Source organism: Podarcis pityusensis, assembly GCF_964106645.2.
Source record: "Podarcis pityusensis genome assembly, chromosome: 17".
In the NCBI taxonomy this organism is placed as follows: domain Eukaryota; kingdom Metazoa; phylum Chordata; class Lepidosauria; order Squamata; family Lacertidae; genus Podarcis; species Podarcis pityusensis.
The window spans coordinates 21224213-21243931 of NC_138042.1; the positions used below are offsets into that span (position 1 = coordinate 21224213).

The 19719-nt window shown below is 43.7% G+C and overlaps 1 protein-coding gene across 27 annotated transcripts in view; it reads right to left on the bottom strand.

Moving 5' to 3' along the window:
• The window catches only part of PTPRD (protein tyrosine phosphatase receptor type D), a 722358-nt gene that overhangs the window by 49916 nt on the left and 652723 nt on the right, over positions 1-19719 (bottom strand). For all 27 annotated transcript variants that reach the window (XM_080987670.1, XM_080987673.1, XM_080987664.1 and 24 more), the window contains 3 exons: positions 18298-18473; positions 4386-4505; positions 2353-2507 (listed from right to left, as the gene is read on the bottom strand). In XM_080987670.1, the coding sequence (XP_080843796.1) occupies positions 2353-2507; positions 4386-4505; positions 18298-18473 (451 nt within the window). The remainder of the gene's footprint in view (positions 1-2352; positions 2508-4385; positions 4506-18297; positions 18474-19719) is intronic.

Genomic DNA, 19719 nt, shown 5'->3' on the forward strand with positions numbered 1-19719 from the left:
TTGGGAAGGTAGCCCATCCAGGAGAAGAAAAACTCTGATCCTAAACCTCTGTTGCCTTGCGGGATATCTTCAAGAGAAGAAAAGGCTACGGAGCAAATCCTACCCAAATCTGGAGTGGCGTTCCTGAGATACTCCCAGTATCTGATGGTGCCAGGGTGGGAGGAAAGGCAGGAACAGAGAAGGAGGTGGGACTTGCAGCTATCATCGTGGAGATGCATGAGACAAGAAGAAGAAGAGGAGGAGGAGGAGGAGTTTGGATTTGATATCCCGCTTTATCACTACCCAAAGGAGTCTCAAAGCGGCTAACAATCTCCTTTCCCTTCCTCCCCCACAACAAACACTCTGTGAGGTGAGTGGGGCTGAGAGACTTCAGAGAAGTGTGACTAGCCCAAGGTCACCCAGCAGCTGCATGTGGAGGAGCGGGGAAGCGAACCCGGTTCACCAGATTACTACTCTACCGCTCTTAACCACTACACCACACTGGCTGAGGAAGCTCCCTTCCCATGATCCTTGCCTGCAAATTTCCCCACTCCCGGCAGAGACCTCCACATTCTGCTAGAACCTTCTCCCAGGTCCTTGGCCAATCTTCCATCTGCATCATCCTGACCTGGCCAGCCCATGACAGCCTCAAGGTTCAAATACACCTGAGGGACTGTTTCCTCTAATGCCATCTTGCCTGGGGCCAAATATCAAAAGGAGATGTCCTTCTCTGTGTCCTACCTCGGCTATAAGGCTTTCTCAGTATGGTGTGCGTCACTTTGTTCCTTGAAATGTGAGTGGCCACCTTTCTTGCTGCCTTTTGCTTGCTGGTGAAGACATTTTTTATAATAAAAAAAATCCATCAGGCTTTGCCTATTTATTTTATTTAAATGCTATGTTTTATCTGTCTGTGTATCTGCCTGGTATCTGCCTGTGTTGGATTTTTAATGAATTTCTATTGATATGATATTGCAGTTTTAAATGGTTGTAAATTGCCTTGAGTAGTGCATAGGAACTAGAAACACGGGGCAGAATTTCTGTTTTTTATAAATAAACAAATTATCAGCAGATTCTTTCCATTTAGAACTGTTCAAAATTGTTTATCCGATTGCCTCACATTTCAGGTAAAACAAATTAGGGATATAAATTGAAATTACTTGAAGTGTAGCGTATGTAAATAGGTAATAAGAAACTTCCTTTCACAATGAAATCAATGGATTTGCAAGATCACCAGAACAGATGCAGTTTCGTGCTTTTCAGGTATATCTTTTCAACTTGGTGGGTATTCAACCATTTGAACAATTGGGTTCTTCTGCCTTCAGAGATTCAGCTATTTGAGCTGTATGTCAAGCAAAATGCTAGCAATCGCAAGGTCCAGGCACACACCATCTTTCCCATAAATGTTCCCAGAGTACCTCAACCCAACCAATAAATATTATCGCATAATAGTATAGCTAGTATGAGGCGAGCCTCTGTGCACTTATGGTGCTGGACTCATGAGAGCTCAAGAACACCCCTGAAAACTGGCAACCAGAATTGGGGGAAACATGCAAGTAAACCACACTTGGAGATCCCTATAAGAAGGATTACAAATATACTTGAGGATATATATTGAAATTCTGCTTGGGTGGATTTTGTATCCATAGTTCTAAGTCAGGGGTCAGCAAACCTTTTCAGCAGGGGGCTGATCCACTGTCCCTCAGACCTTGTGGGGGGCCGGACTATATTTTGAAGGGAAAAAAATAATGAATTCCTATGCCCCACAAATAACCCAGAGATGCATTTTGAATAAAAGCGCACATTCTACTCATGTCAAAACACCAGGCAGGCCCCAGAAATAACCCAGAGATGCATTTTGAATAAAAGGACACATTCTACTCATGTAAAAACACACTGATTCCTGGACCGTCTTCAGGCCAGATTTAGAAGGCGATTGGGCCAGATCCGGCCCCCGGGCCTTAGTTTGCCTACCCATGTTCTAAGCGCACCTTCCAGGAATAAGTGTGCATATGGCTGCACCTTGGGGTAGCCTACTTGGATTTTATTTTCTACATTTTCCTTCAAACAAGCCCCATTTGCATTAACACAATTTTTTTAAGAACCTCCCCTAAGCTTTCAAAATAGTTTACCATGTAGAAAAAGGGGCCATTGCTTGGAAACAGCCACCACTGTGTTCTAAAGCTCCTTTTCAGCTTGTGGAGCTAGTTTCATGCTTGTTTAGACTACAACCATCATGTATTCACTTAATCAAAACTTCCAGAGAATGGGGAAAATGCAAATGAAATGCTATGTACAATGCCAAATTATGAGCCATTGGCTTACGGCATTAACATGTCACTTGCAAGTGTTTGTTACAGTGAAGCCTGTGCTTACCTGCAGTGAACAAGCATTGGCCCAGCATCGGGAGGATTACAGGTTTTGACTCGTCGTAAGAAAGCTAGGAATGGCGTCGGATGTTCTGGAACTCCATGGTCAGGCCAGGCAGTGAATTGGAACTGCCTCACTTCTCTCTTCTCACTTGATCCGTTCTGCCAGAGAAGAATGTCGGTTGGAATGACTACCCAATGTCACAACAGCGCTCCGGAATGGAGCAAAGGCATATTTGCCACATCGCCATGAGTCTTAAATAAAGTTCCATTTAAAGGCAGGATACAATATCATCTCTCAAGCTGAGTCTGTGGCTACTCTAGAACTGTGGCACCTATTTAATAGTGAGCTGTGTTGGATTTATCTCCTGCCCACCTAGCAGTTCGAAAGCACGTCAAAGTGCAAGTAGATAAATAGGTACCGCTCCGGCAGGAAGGTAAACGGCGTTTGCGTGCGCTGCTCTGGTTCGCCAGAAGCGGCTTAGTCATGCTGGCCACATGACCCAGAAGCTGTACGCCGGCTCCCTCGGCCAGTAAAGTGAGATGAGCACTGCAACTGGACCTAACGGTCAGGGGTCCCTTTACCTTTTTATTGGATTTATCACAGTAATGAACTTCTCAGTGATGGTGCTGGAAAGTGGAGACACAGCACTGTTATTCACTACTACTGCAGAGAAGCAGTATGGGAGTTATTGTGTAGCCAGCCCAACTTTCAGAATGCATGACTCAAGCCAGAGGTTTTCAACCTTTTTGAGTCCATGACTCCCTTGGCCAACTACATTCTTTCTGCTGCACCCCTGTGGGGCTCGGGAGCCCAGTTAGGTCACTCCTTGCTTGCAGAGCTGGCAGCCTCTCACCGTTTTTCGAACACCTTCCCTTGTGCAGTGTTCCCTTAGCTTCTTCTCCTCTCCCCTCTCCTTGGGAGTCCTCTGGGCAGCTGCTGCTGCCACCCCTGGTCTCTGAGCTGGGGCCTGGGACTTCTCTGTCCATTCCCAAGAGCAAGGGCTGCCGGACTGGTTGGCTGGACTCCCTTGACTGCTTGCTTGCTTGCTTACTCTGAGGCTGCCTCAGCTACTGGCAGCCTGCACCTGCTGGCCAGCCCCAGAGGTCCCAATTGCCTGCTGCGCTTGTAGCCAGGGCTACTGCAATGAACAGCTGTGCAAGCCTTTAGGAGGCAGAGACGTGAGAGCGCATCAGAGGAGGAAGGGAAGAAAAGAGCAACAGAAGCCAATGTTGCCCATGGCACCCCTGGCCATCATTTAAGGCACCCCAGGGTGCCACGGCACACTAGTTGAAAACCACTGACTTTAAAACTAAAGGAACTGGTTGTAAGTTAGATTGGAAAACAAATATTCAAATAATTAAAAGCTTAACGTAGAAAGGAAGCGGAATTGTTTACTAGGGCCATGGAGGGAAGAAAAACAATGTGTAAAAGATTTCAGAGTTCTGATATGGGTTGAATGTCAATAAATGTTTTATAGTTGTAAAGATGTTTGATAATGGCTAGGAATTTTATGGGCCCCTCCTCCCCCAGCACTCTGCAGGCTTTGTATAGGAAACTGGGTGAGCATTTAATTCTAGGGAATCTTGCTGTTGCAAGGAACTAGACCTGGGGTCAGCAAACTTTTTCAGCAGGGGGCCGGTTCACTGTCCCTCAGACCTTGTGGGGGGCCGGACTATATATATTTTTTGGGGGGGGAAATGAACGAATTCCTACACCCCACAAATAACCCAGAGATGCATTTTAAATAAAAGGACACATTCTACTCATGTCAAAACACCAAGCAAGCCCCACAAATAACCCAGAGGTACATTTTAAATAAAAGGACACATTCTAGTCATGTAAAAACACGCTGATTCCTGGACCGTCCACAGGCCGGATTTAGAAGGCGATTGGGCTGGATCCGGCCCCTGGGCCTTTGTTTGCCTACCCATGAACTAGACTGTATGGCCCCATGTAATCCAGTTATATTGTTATAAGCAACCATGACCCTCTCTTGCCACCAAAAAATATCTGATGCATACACAACAAAGAATTACCTTGTAAAGTGCAAATGTTCTAACACAGTACGTTGCCAATTCTACAGTGTCCAACAAGGTCACCTGGATCAGTCCATATGTTTCGGTTCCTCTGCTCGGCCAATACTGATCACATTTCACCTGCAAAAAAGCATTTTAGGCAGAAATATATTCACTTTTTAAGTAGCACGAATCACGTTGCTCACAGCTGAAAACTAATGGAAACAGGCTGACAAGAATATTACAATGTTGGGATAGGAGACACCCCCACAGCATGTGGTCTAGTTGCTGTGGAAATGATCCAGATCATCCAGAAGGACGACGAGATGATGGTGCACTTGGGGAACACAATATAAACAAGCTTCCTGAGCGCTCAGCATGCCGAATGGGACAATGGGACCTTGAGCCTTTATGCTGCAGATTTTATAGGGGGTGTTTCACGGAAAAGTAGCGTCATCAGTAATGCTTGATGTGTGCCTCTCGGTGGACCAGATGGTGTGCATCAGCACAGCTACAAAACAGATCGAGTCAGGAAGAGGATTCATGAAACTATGTTGTCTGATAAAAGAAACTGCTTCCTGTTCCACCTCTCTCATGTATGCACAGTAAGAACAAGGAATTCTTCAATAATATGACAAGAGGGCTGCATGTTTTTCCATTGGGATGGAACTGATCTTCAAATGACCTGCTTTTCTCCAGTACCAGAATAAGAGATTCTCTTTTCTGTCCTTTTTTTCTCAGACATCCGGGGGGGGGGGGGGAGGGACACACCCATAAAACAAACAAACCAAAATCCTAAGCCAGAAGTGTAAATGAAGGCAAAGAAGGGAAATAGCTTCCTTTTCACCTCTGCCAACTGATGCAAGTCAATTAATGGCAGGGAGAAGGCAGTACAAGTGGTTGCTCTCTCCATGTGGTCAGCACGGCTCAAGGAAGGATGAGAAGGAAGGACTCCATAGCAGAATGGGGCATTGTTGGGCCTGGCCAGTGGCGGCACTGGAGTTTTTGAATTTTGTAAAGGGAGCCTTCTGTTCCCTTTCCCTCACATTTATTATCATTATTTTCTGCTGCTCACAAAGTGACTAGCTGCACAACCAAAACCTAGTGCTGGTGAGATCCAACTACAGTCATACCTTGGAAGTCAAACGGAATCCATTCCAGAAGTCCGTTTGACTTCCAAAACGTTTGGAAACCAAAGCGCGGCTTCTGATTGGCTGCAAGAAGCTCCTGCAGCCAATCGGAAACCGCAGAAGCCCTGTCAGACGTTCAGGTTCCAAAGAACGTTTGAAAACTGGAACACTCACTTTGCGGTGTTCGGGAGCCAAAACGTCTGAGTACCAAGGCGTTCGGGATCCAAGGTGCGACTGTACTGGCCGTTTTAATTTGCACTGAGGTATGTTTAGATATAAATTAACATATGCAAATTTGTGTCATGGGCCTGTGCCCTCAGTCCTTTATGTACCTCACAATGCCTCTGCTTGCGATGGCTGCCTGACCCAGTGGCCTCTATAGGCATGCTGAGGCTCTATAGATGCCGGGTCTCATGATGTGGTTTGAACCAGCAGCAAGTGCTACTTGCAATTTACAGTTTCAAATCCAGGTCTTATGTTGCACCCACTCACATTTGTCTCATGGTGCTGCAGAATACCGTATTTTTCGCTCCATAAGAAGCACCTGACCATAAGACGCACCTAGTTTTTAGAGGAGGAAAGGGGGAAGGCCCTTTTTTTGAGGATCAGCTCGAAGTTGTCGAGCTTACTTTGCAAAGGGAAAAAAATCCTGCTTTTATGAGGTTCAACTCACAGTTCTGCAGCTTCTTTCCAGACAGATAATCTAACCAGCCAGTCACATGTCGCTGGGGAAACCAACAGCCTCCGTCTGTAAAACATTCAGCAATGGAGGCCTGGGCAAGGGGGCGGGCCCGGAAAGGGAGCCAGCGATCGACCACACATTCAGTCCATAAGACGCACAGACATTTCCCCTTCCTTTTTAGGAGGAAAAAAGTGTGTCTTATGGAGCGAAAAATACGGTATATCAGATGAAACCATGATCATTGACATCCAAACATACCGTATTTTTCGTCCTATAGGGCGCACTGGCGCATAGGACGCACCTCGTTTTTTGGGGGGGGAAATGAATAAAAAAAAATTATTCCCCCCCACCCCGCGGCTGTGCCCCAAGCCTTGCGCACACCTGCCCGAAGCACTGGCCACCCTCCGGAGGGCTCCGCGTGCTTCGGGCGGCAGGCTGCCGCCCCAAGCCTCGCGTGCCCGGCGGGACCTCCTGCCGGGCGCGCAAGGCTTGCGGACACTCGCCGGGGCTACAGGCTGCTGCCCGCAAGCCTTGTGAGCCCGCGGGAATTCCTGCCGGGCTTGCAAGGCTTGCAGATAGCTTCCTGAAGCCTGGAGAGCGAGAGGGGTCGGTGCGCACCGATGCCTCTCACTCTCCAGGCTTCAGCGAAAGCCTGCATTCGCCCCATAGGACGCACACACATTTCCCCTTCATTTTTGGAGGGGGAAAAGTGCATCCTATGGGGCAAAAAATACGGTAAATACTGGTTTCCGAAGTAAGCGGTTTGAAAAATTTAAGCTTTGCTACAAATAGAAAAGCAGTGCTACGAGACTGGATTTCTTTGATCCAGGATGTTTAGAATGAACTATGCCAGAAACTACACAAAAACGTAATTTTGTTTTGAGGTTTTTCCTTTCTTTAATGAAACATGTCGTGGCTTTAGATTGCCAAGTCTTTGATCTATAAGAGTTCACAGAAAGAGATTATTTATCAGATTTTAAAGGGCACTCCGTGTCTTAGTGTAACAAAAAAATGAGTGAGAGAAAGAAGACAGTGCAAGATTGAGGGGCAAAGGTGGTGGAGCCAGGGTGAGTGACAGGTGGGGATTGGCCGATGAGGAGACGTTGAGTCATAGGAGTCAGCTGGAAAAGATCTGGTTTAGCATACTCGTGGTAAAGGAGTGACAAACATGGCGGGCCAGTTTATTAGGTAGAAACATTACTTCCCACTCTTTACTGAAAGAATGCAAATTCCTCGTTCTTATGTTTCCCAAACATATGGTTCAAATACTTGAAGTGTTCTGGTTTGGGTGGATTCCAGGGTAATATAGATCTCACTTCACATTCTTACCATTGCTATGCACAGTCAAGCATAGTTAAGGTGAGCTTAATTACTCTTTACTGCAGTGTTTGACATCAGATAAGTTTGTGGTGAGTCTGGACCAAGTGACTTGGCTTGACTTTTAGACACATAGTCACTTTGGCTTATCCAGTGACCTCTATGGACATGGCCTTGTGCAGGAGGTCACACTTTCTATCTGCCCAAGCTTTGTAATTATTTAAGACTGTATGCTGATGTTCTATCTTATTTTATTGCTCTGCTCTGCTTATTTGCTTGTTTCTTCATTATTAATTCTTTTTAAATTTATGCTTTTATTATTTTACTGTAAGCAACTCTGAGAATTGCCGTATTTTTCGCTCTATAAGATGCACCAGACCATAAGACGCACCTAGTTTTTGGAGGAGGAAAACAAGAAAAAAAAATATTCTGAATCTCAGAAGCCAGAACAACAAGAGGGATAGCTGCGCAGCGAAAGCAGTGATCCCTCTTGCTGTTCTGGCTTCTGGGATAGCTGCACAGCCTGCATTTGCTCCATAAGACGTACACACATTTCCCTTTACTTTTTAGGAGGGAAAAAGTGAGTCTTATAGAGCAAAAAATACAGTACCTGACAACTGCTTCCTGGTAACAGGAAAACCCAGGAGTTTACTAAGCCCATAGTGGGCCACATTACAAGGCTTATGTGTTGGATTATGTGTTGGGATTTGTGGGTTTCAATTTACACATATCTATCTCAAAACTACTGATTTTGTATTTAGTTTTGACCGCTGGGAGGCGTGTAGAAAGAAACGCCATGGTACACCTGCATCAACACAACAGGATGCTTTCATCTGCCCCAGCTGCAACAAAACATGTCTCTCTCATATTGGTCTCTACAGCCACAGCAGGCACTGTAATTCTCCAACGGTTTGACTTCACGGCAGAAGGAGCACTTTTCCATTGTCTCCTGAGACAGATGGGTGCCAACCAACAAAAATCCCAGACAAGTTTTGTTCTTGAGCTCCAAAGGAAATCATCCAGCCATCTGAAGTTAGCATTATTACTTAGTAGTTTTGTTTCCAAAGGGGGTAAAGCCCAGTAACAAACAGGCACATTTTAAAGATAAGAAAGATCTGAGAAGTATTCTGAGGAGCTGGTTGCTGGTGGAAGATATAAGACTGGGCTGAAAGATGGAATGGCCTCGGTGGGAGGACTAGGTGCCTTGGCTGTGTACCTTTGGTAGAAAGTTTCACCACCTCGTAGACAATAGTGCAGATAATCCAGAAGCACTGCTTAACAACATTCTCTGAAATTCAGCTAGAAGCAGTATCAACTACGCTAGAGTAAGAGCAGATCATTTTAACAAGGCAGCTGTAAAGCTGAGGTCAAAGGCAAATAATAATAATAATTTATTATTTATACCCAGCCCATCTGGCTTGGTTTACCCAGCCACTATGGGCAGCTTCCAACAAAATATTCAAATACAGTGGTCTGTTAAACATTAAAAGCTTCCCTAAACAGGACTGCCTTCAGATGTCTTCTAAAAGTCTGGTAGTTGTTCTTCTCTTTGACATCTGATGGGAGGGTGTTCCACAGGGCGGGGCCACTACTGAGAAGGCCCTCTGCCTGGTTCCCTGTAACTTCACTTCTCACATTGAAGGAACAACCAGAAGGCCCTCGGCGCTGGACCTCAATGTCCGGGCAGAATGATGGGGGTGGAGACGCTCCTTCAGGTATACTGGACCGAGGCCGTTTAGGGCTTTAAAGGTCAGCACCAACACTTTGAATAGTGCTTGGAAACATACTGGGAGCCAAAGCATGAAAGGCATAAAAGGTGCAGTCTCATGGTTTCCTTTTTACACGAGACATAATAGAAGACTCCTGTATGCTTCCAAATGCAGAAATGACACAGTCCACTGGCTGAAATGAAAGCTGTAGAGCTAGTGAACACTGAATGACGTCTTTCCCACTAAGAATGGAGGCAGGCACCATTTCAAACCTGGTGAGTTTAAAAATATACTTCTATTACCAAGTAATATTCAGGAACCTTCACACTCCAGCAAATCACAGATGTGAAAAAAGACCGTCCCACCTTTTATCAGTGACACTAAAGGAGGCAAATTTCCATATTTTTTAAAAATAAAAAAGCCAACAAAATCAATGAATACGATACTTGATAGTGAAGTGTAGAAAGAAAATTTTGCAGTAAAAAGGTCTAGTCTTGCTTAAAAACAACCAAAACAACTCTCGTGGGGTAGTAAGTAATAAGCGAGGCTTTATTTGGCTTCTTTTCTTCAGCACCTTGGAGAGCTCCCTAGCAGTATGGGGACTAAGACTCTTTTTCCTCCCTTCCAGAACTGCTTGAGCGTATTTTCAAACTGTGAACCTGCTTCAGAAGACCTGCCAATATTGTAAGGGTAAAATACTGATCTCGTACCCTGTGGCTTTAATTTGTGCTGACGTATTTGGCATTTAGCATGGCCTTTATTTTGAAGATTCTGCTTGGTAGACTTCTCCGTGCATGCTCATTAATTAATTAATTAATGGCATGATGGTCCTACCAGTACAGAAATGAGAGTAGAAAATTAACCTACAGAATTATTTAGTGTAACAGCAGCACAAGGTAGGTGTCAGGTTAAAAACAATTATACCATCTTTGACTGCCAACTGGGCGGCACAACCATAATTTTGCTGCTGTTTGCAATGGCATTCATGCACAGTGCCAAATGATCAACTTGCCTCATTGCTGCTAGATTAGACATGAACTTGCAGACACCCACAAGCCTAATATAGGAGGTTTGCAGATTTAGGAACAACAAGAAGAAAAAGAGTTTGGATTTGATATCCCGCTTTATCACTACCCAAAGGAGTCTCAAAGCGGCTAACAATCTCCTTTCCCTTCCTCCCTCACAACAAACACTCTGTGAGGTGAGTGGGGCTGAGAGACTTCAGAGAAGTGTGAAGAAGTGTGACTAGCCCAAGGTCACCCAGCAGCTGCATGTGGAGGAGCAGGGAAGCGAACCCGGTTCACCAGATTACGAATCTACCACTCTTAACCACTACACCACAAGAATGTAGTATACTGGGATAGCTCAGTTGGTACCGCAGGAGGCTCTTAATTTCAGTTCAAGCCCCTCATTGGATAAAATATTCCTGCATTGAAGAGGGTTGACCTAGATGATCCTCACTGTCGCTTCCAACTCTACAATTCTATGATTCAGTGATGCGGTCTGAATTTCTTGAAATGATACTTATAATAGGAATTTTATTTTAAAGCATTCTTTGATTTGGACAAAGTCACAAGTGAAAGGCAGTATTCCCACAAAGAAAGTAAGAAAAAAATATCAGTAAAAGAAATAATAATAACTTGGGAGGAATCTAAAAGACACTTCAAATAATGGTTGCTTTGAAAGTTACACGAATAATAGTGAAGATCATTAGTTTTCAATATTCTAACTCTCTGGGTAGTTTGCAATTTTATATCTGAGCAGCATTTCCTGTGACTTCAGCAGTAAGAGCCCACCTAGAATGCATGTCCTCTAGTTTCGTCTTCTAGCTGCTACCTATTTCCATCAATGAGAATGTAAGCGGAAAAAGAAGAAACCCGCCCCCATAAATTCCCATGTAAACATAAATTCCCAACAGTACCTGATGTCACATGACAAACTACTTTTGGAATGGAAAGAAGTTCCAAAAAGTCCTTTGCTGTATTGTTTTTGGCGCCTGCTAAAACCTTCTTTGTTTCGGCACGCCTACCCAGGCATGCTTTCTGAATGTGCAATTCTCGCACATGATTTCACTGTTAAATAGTTGCTTTTTAAAAATTGCTGGTATTTTTAATATTTTTTTAAACATGTTAACATGTTTGCTTTGATCTGTATTTTTCATTTACTATTTTAGCTTGTCCTTTGTAAACCACTCAGAGGTCTTTTTTCGGCAAGCAGCGCATACATTTGGTTAAATAAATCGGTCAGTCATTTTGCAGTAAATGATAGCTGAGGTGGAGGCATTTACAGTCAGCTGTTCAAAGAAATAAGGAAAACTGAGCTAGCACAAGGCTACTTCCTGGTCTACAAGTTACAGATTTTTCTTGCCAGTATGGTGATATTCAAAAAGCCCCTCTTCGTAAGCACTGTCAAGATCAAAAAGAGCAACCCAGTCAGGCTCTCTTGCTTTCAGGTGTCTTAAGGGTATGTCTGTGTTTGAATAGGGTGTGAGCCTGTGACCTGGCCCAGGAACTAAGTATTTATCACTACAAAAGATTGGCCGGGCTCCCCAGGCAATCCAATCAAGTAACCTGCCAGACAGGAGATAAACAACAACAGGAGAAAAACAATATTCAAATTTCTGTTTTAGACCATCTTTTCTGTGATGTAGGTGTGATGTGTCTGAGGGGTGGTCTTAGGTTACACCCCTTCTGTGATGTATGTATGATGTTTCTGGGGGTGGTCTTGATCTACAGGATGGGAATTTCAAAAGTCTTTATAAGGCCTTGCATGCCATTTTTCTGGGTCCCTCCTCTCTCCTGCGGGTGAGGGGAGCACCCTGTTGCAACAGATCAATAAAGATCAAGCTTACCGTATTTTTCGTTCTATAGGACGCACATTTCCCCCTCCAAAAACTAAGGGGAAATGTGTGTGCGTCCTATAGAGCGAATGCAGGCTGCGCCGCTAAGCCCAAAGCCAGAACAGGAAGACGGAGCACTGAGGAGCGCTCCGTCTCGCTGTTCTGGCTTGGGAACAGCCTTGCTAGCTTCTGCAGGACAGCGGGGTGAAGGCACCCCGCTGCCCTGCAGAGGTTTGCGCGCAGCCCTCCCCAAGCTAGAGCAGCGAGACGGAGCCCTCCGTCTCGCTGTTCTGGCTTGGGAACAGCCTTGCTAGCTTCTGCAGGACAGTGGGGTGAAGGCACCCCGCTGCCCTGCAGAGGTTTGCGCGCAGCCGTCCCCAAGCTAGAGCAGCGAGACGGAGCCCTCCGTCTCGCTGTTCTGGCTTCGGAACAGCCTTGCTAGCTTCTACAGGACAGCGGGGTGAAGGCACCCCGCTGCCCTGCAGAGGTTTGCGCGCAGCCGTCTGCTCTAGCTTGGGGAGGGCTGCGCGCAAACCTCTGCAGGGCAGCGGGGTGCCTTCACCCCGCTGTCCTGCAGAAGCTAGCAAGGCTGTTCCCAAGCCAGAACAGCGAGACGGAGGGCTCCGTCTCGCTGCTCTAGCTTGGGGAGGGCTGCGCGCAAACCTCTGCAGGGCAGCGGGGTGCCTTCACCCCACTGTCCTGCAGAAGCTAGCAAGGCTGTTCCCAAGCCAGAACAGCGAGACGGAGGGCTCCGTCTCGCTGCTCTAGCTTGGGGACGGCTGCGCGCAAACCTCTGCAGGGCAGCGGGGCGCTGCGCTCCAAAGGCTTCAGGGATCTTTGAGGCTGGCGGTGGGGGAAAGCAGCGCTTCCCCCCACCGCCAGCCCCACAAGCTCTGGTGAATGTACCTTGAACGCACCTTGTTTTGGAGGGGGAGAACAAGAAAAAAATTTTTTTCCCTGTTCTCCCCCTCCTATGATCCGGTGCGTCCTATGGTCCGGTGCGTCCAATGGAGCGAAAAATACGGTACTAGCTGCTTTGCTTCTCAATAGTCTCTGGTTGGCCTCTGTTATTCTCTCCTACCAATAGGGAACCTATGTAAGGACTCTATATGGGCTCTTGAATACCCCATAAGGGAAAAGGGCAATTTTTGTTTACAACACAGGCAACCATTCCATAGGAAACAGAAGAACACAGAACAAGTTCTATAGCATCACAGGGACCTTTGAGTAATCTTCCATTCCTAAGGGTAGGAGCATTTGCAGGAGGTTAGCATCTTTTTTGTGTTCCTTTTAGCACCATTGCCACCATCTGGGCTGAAAAGATGGCAAGCGTATCGGCTTCCAACGCTTTTGGCAAAGCCAGGATGGTGGAAAGGAAGGGCTGTGATGGGGACGGGAGAGGGCCTAGGGACACGTTGATGTCCAAAGACCAACAAACCCTTGCAACCAGCCCTGGATCTAAGGCAATGTGTTTTCTGCTGTGATATGTAATAACCGGCTTCAATTAATAAACAGTTTCTATTCTATGTAGGAGCTTAAGACTACTCCTTGTCACCGAAGTAGATATTGGCACATGTTTGCTTCTGATTCATGAAAGGATTTTGTATTTGAAGATTCTAATCCAACAGAACATGTTTGCCCCAGCCAGGGCTGCATGCACACAGCTGAATACAATAAGCTAGAATGCCACCAATCAACTGGTTGGTGGGAAAGGACTAGCAGGGTAGGATATAGTATTAACTCAGCCTCACATTTCTCCTCCTGGAGAACAGAACGTTCAATACCTTATCCAGGCCAGATATGATGTCAGAAGCCTGGTTCTTTGAGCCTTGCTCCCAAATGAATCAAGGAGTTTGGCTCAATGGCATATCAATAGCATAAGGAAACTGGGTGAACAACTGTAATTGAGAATATATATTAATAAAGCCTTTGTCGCATAAAAAAAATAAAATCAAGAACAGAATGACTCTGTTGAAAGTCAATAATTTACTAGCTACAAAGCCACGACATATCTTCCTCAAAACAATTTATTTAGTGGACAACAGAAAATGCTATTTTTGAAGAATAACATTTTAGCTTTATTCCAAACTGCCTCCACCCTCCGCCGGCTGCCCAGAGCAATTTAAATTTTAGATTGTCTAAATAATGCAGCATGGAAACAATCTGAAACCACAACGGGTTTTCAAGTTGAAAGAAATGAACCAAAAAAGGATGTAACAGTACATATGGAAATTCTGTAGAAATGAATCCTACCACAAGTCACAAATATATATATATATATATAAAATATTAATGCTTTGAATTGCTTTATGTATTCCTGTCTGTAACTGCCAGCTGCTATTTCTAATCTCTGGTTTCCACCGCTTAAGATTTCCCTTTCGTTTCGTACAAACGAAACTCATGCATGTAATAAATATGTTATCAACATTCTTCCATGCACCACAGTGTGCATAATCCTTTTTGATATATATTATGTGCGTGATAGCAAAGCAATAGGACTGACTTTCTCTGAGGTCTGGATTAGGTCAGGTGAGATTCGCGAGATGACATTTAAAGTGAAAACAATAAAGTGTGAAGGGTTATAAATGAAAGAGCTCCTTTGCCCTGCAGCTTCCCCCAAGGCAAACAAATGAATAACTAATTCACTGTAACATCTTCATTCAATGTGCTCAGCTGTTGAATATGTAAGTTCTCAAAGCTGAGGTTAGTCAGACATCTAACACATGCTAATGAACCAACTAAGTTTGCTTCTGCGGGTGCTTCCCTCCCACCCCTTAAAAAGAAAAAGAAAATCCCTTTATCTATGCAGAGCAGGTTAGAAACGCTCAAGCACAGCTGCAGGACTAAGCAACAGGAAAGCAAGTAAACAAAAAATAAGGATGGAAGGTAGGAAGGAGATGAGGTCCCACAGCAGAATGCTCTTGCCTTCCAGATAAAATAATTATCAAGTCTGCCACAGCACAGGAGGAAAAATTATTCACTCTCTTGCTCTCCGTCTCACAAGCACCATAAAATACAGAAACCAAAGAACAACAACACAACTGGTATCTCAGTTGCTTTTTAAAATAATCATAATACTGTAGTGTATTTTCATCTCATTTGGGCTACATTAATCTGTTTTCTGGTATTAAAAGTGCAATAAATGTTATTGTATCTTCGTTACCAATCCCCGCACAATCTTAGACCCAGAACACAGCTCACCAGCTATGTTTGCCACCTCTCCCTGTATTTCTTTCTCCTGCCAGGCAATAAAAACAGGGCATTTGTTGAACCCTGGTGGACCTCAATGTATGGTCAGCGGTTGTGTTGAGTCACAAACTGCACAGGCAGTATATTGTTGCAAGTGACTTTCCAGGGTTCTGGACTTTAACCCAAGTTTGTGTTCCTTGGAATGAGGGACAGCAGAGACTGAGGTGTCTTCACGATATATGGTTTATTTACACATATCCAACCTGAGCCTACGATGGAGGGGCTCACACCAAGAGGGTCTTGCTTGCCTTGGATTCCTGCAGAAATCAGGCATGGCTTTGTCTTACAGGCTTCACCCTGCAGCCTTGCTTCCAGCTTACACACACCTCTCCCAACTCTGGCCTTTGTCTTTCTCACTACCATTGAGTTGAGAGAGGGGAGACCATCTGTTTGCCATCTGGCACAGAGCCACCTTAATGGCCCATACTTAACTCAACAGGAAGCTAGCCTGGCTGTTTTACCAACTGAATCTGTGCTGGATCCAGGAATTAGGAGGGGGATCAGGCATACAGCCTGCCCCCCCAACTCATAACAATATCCTATCATCAGTATCAGCTCCTAAGATGCTCCACCGGTGGCCAGCGTTGTCCATCACCACTCTTTTCTTCTGCCATAAGGCATTTCTTATTCCCCGCAGAGGACCTTAAGGTCCATGAATAACCAAGTTTAGAGGTCCAGGGCCCTAAGGAAGTCAGACTATCCTCCACCAGGGCCAGGGCCTTTTCAGTGATGGCTCTGACCTGGTGGAATGCTCTGTCCCATGAGACTAGGGCCCTTCAGGATTTAACCTCCTTCTGTCGGGCCTGTAAGACAGAGCTATTCCACCTGGCCTTTAATTTGAATTCAGCCTGATCTTTTCTTTCCCTTTTCTTTCCTTCCCCTCCCCTTTTATGAAGATTACCTGCTCTTAGACCCCACAGCTAATTCTCCCCTGGCCTCCTCCCTGGCCCAAGGAGGACTAATTCAGCTAGCTAGCCCTGGTAATTATCTAATGTTTATTTCCCCTAAATTGATTTCTGAACTGTGAATTTTATTGTTAGTCATGTTTTTATACTGCATTTTATGCTGCTTTTACAATTAAGTGTTTTAAATTTGTGTTAGCTGCCCTGAGCCTGGTTTTTGAACCAGGAAGGGCAGGGTATAAATAAAAAAAATATTATTATTATTTATTATTTCTTTGATTTGGGGCAAGGGCCAGTGCTGGAAGCAGTCACAGGCACATTCTGAGCACTCTTGAAGCATTGTGAGTGTTCTCTTCGAATGGACACGGTGATCCAACCTTTTTCAGGGCAAGCAGTGACATGTCTCTGCCTGTCTAAGTAGACACTTACTCACAAGGTTCCTATGGTTCACTCACCAAAACAGATACTTAGCAGGCCTGCACAATTTGTGCCAATCAAGTTGACTGCACCCCATCAGTCATTATTCTAGCTTGCAGTGCCCTTGATTTTGCAGGGGGGGGGGGAACCACATATTTTTGGAGACCTTGGTGGGCTGCATTTTGCTTGCTGGATCACAACCTATGAAGTCCTGCCTTCAGGGGAATCAGGAAAGAGCCGTACCTTTCACTGCCCTTGCAGGAAACTGCTCTGAAATAGGCCACTGTGGTTTAAACATATGGGCTATCGCTGATCAGATAGCATGGGTTAAATTCCTAGATTTTACTAACCACTAAAAAACCCCCACCTTAAATGAAAGATATAGGTTGAAATCTCTAGGTTCTAATGCAACTGTACTTCCAAGATTCACAGCATATGCTGCCATCAAATAAAACTATATGGTAAGAGCATTGTTATTCTGACCGGCACTTTTGAGAGAATAATAAAACAGACAGCAGAGTTAACTAGAAATTGCAAAAAGCAATTAATAAGTGGACTGAGCAAAATTTCATTTGGTTATTGCAAAACATGTTTATGTGAATAGCCTAGCTGTGGCTGCAGTGTTATGATAAACTGTGGGCATTTAAGTAACAAAGTCTTTGGCAAAGGAGTGTTTGTTCCCTCGCACTGGTAGTAGCACTGAATACTATTTAGAAGTTAACTTTATTATTAGAAGCAGATAATGAGAAAGAGGCAAAATTTCATTTGCCTAACTCAAAACATCCTTCTACATTGAGGTCCACTGAAAGCCTGCTGCACCGAGATAAAATATAGAGTAGGCTGATGAAAAAAAAAAAGTACACTGGGATCCTCATTATCAACATATATTTGTAAGTAATAATATTAATACAGGTTGAATACTCAGGCAAGCAATAATATTTTCAGTGTACTGTAATGACTATGGGCTTGAGATTGCTAAACGTATCCAGGTAACATTTTTAATAAGCGACAAATCATTAAGAAAACCTGGAATAGTGCAGTACTTTAAAATGCATTTGGTTAATGCAATTGGTTCTGAAGACAGCATTTAACAGTTTTCTCATTGTAGATATCAAGTGCTTGTGTTAAGTCATCAACCCAGATCCGTTATCACAGATTGTCTTTTCACATCACATCCCAGCCTGCCTCCCTGTGTAAGGTAATAAGGCAATGTGATAACAAAGACCGATAGGCTCTTTGAAACATGATAACGGTATCACACCAGCCATGTCAACGAAACTTGCAGTTTATCACTAGGAAAACTGGAAAGTGCTATCACATGAACAGAGTTATGTGAGCTCCAAGACTTTAATGTACATATTTAATCTCTCTCTCACACACATAACCCAGTGAAATAAATAGAAATTTTGGAGACATTCAAGGGAATCTCCCAGAAGGTTTCCATATATACCAAGGTGTGGAGCGAAGGAGAAAAGATTGTGCATTAAAGACAAAGACCAGTTTTTGTAATTTGGATGTCTTATAATGCAGTGTAGCTCAAACAAAGGAGCTGAAATGAATGAAGAAACTATTATAGACATTTTGGGAAATGTTAGGACCCCCATCACATTTGAAAGTCAGTTATATGGATAAACTATTCATGAAAGGTTAGCCAAATATAAATATAAAGAAATATAAAGTTGCCTTACCCTGGACCTCTCTTCCAGTTTGGTCATCATGACAACCGTTGCGCCCCTTTGTTCCCAGATCATTCTCCAGAAATCTCCAAAGGTTTCAGGAAGAGCTCCTTGTGTTGCTATATAGGCATTCTGTTTTCTGTAGCCGTCTATGTAGTTAGCATTTATATAATCACTCCCTGGTATGCCTAGAAAGCAAAATGTGACCATGGCCTTGAGAGTTCATATTGTTTCATTTCAATTTTTTTGATTAAGAAACAAAATGACATTTCAGTACTTTCCAACTTTTTAATACATCTTTCTTTGTTTTTCTTAGTATCTTAAGATGCTTGTTATTTGCATTTACCATGGAATATTTACCTATTTCGTTCTAGAAGATTGCCATGTAATCCCTGATGAATCAAATAAACTATAACTGTATTTGCACCTGCTAAATTATCTTTCATTTTAATGCAGTTTATTGCATTTATCAGTCCTGTGTGATCCACAAAATCTGGCTTTGAAATTAAACATATTACCATATTTACTCAGGTCTATGCACCATCGAATCTAATGCACACCTCAGTTTTCAGAACCTTGAAACCAAAAAAAGTATTTGCTGGCGAATGTAAATGTGCCATCGAATCTAATGTGCACCTTAGTTTTCGCAACGTTATTTCGTTAAAAAAAGGTGAGCATTAGATTCGAGTAAATATGGTATCTTAAGCTCTAGTTCCAACCACTTTTCCACAAAATCAAATTATCACCTAACCAAGGTTTCCTAACAGTCCATCCTCTTTTCCTTTTTTTGTGCTGCTCACTAGAACTATGTCCAAAGAACTTTCTGTTAATATCAATGAAGAAATTAACTATTTTACCTTAAAGCATTGGGAAAGCTCTTCTGTCACTGGTCTATTATTATTATTTAAAATTTTATATTAAGAAGTGACCAACACCATCGCCTTAAAAATATTAGCAATATGTCAAAATCTAGACCTGGGTTGCTGCTGTAAAAATACTTTCTTCCATTCTTGATAAGTGTGATTTTGGCTCCAGCTGTTTCTCAATCTATTGTCTTTCTTACACATAACCTGTTGTGATATTATAACTCCCCCTCCATAAAAAAAAAAAAAAAATCCTAAGTGCCACAATGTCATTAAAGCTCTCTATTCAAAGAATGGCATTATAACATTGCCACTTGTCATCCAGCACATGCAATTTAAAAAAAGAAACAAACAAATCCCAAGGCTTTTCACATTATTAAGCAGAGATGTGATTTTATGAAAAGTTCTGCTACACCAATGGAAGGTCCAACTAGTCTGGCAAACTGATGGCTATCAAGAAATTTCTGGCATCATCAAAGCATGGCATGAAGGGAAAAAACCTTTGTTATTTGTCCTGGTTATTTTAACTGGAGCCATTAAACCTTTATGGGGAAATCAAGGGGAAAACAGT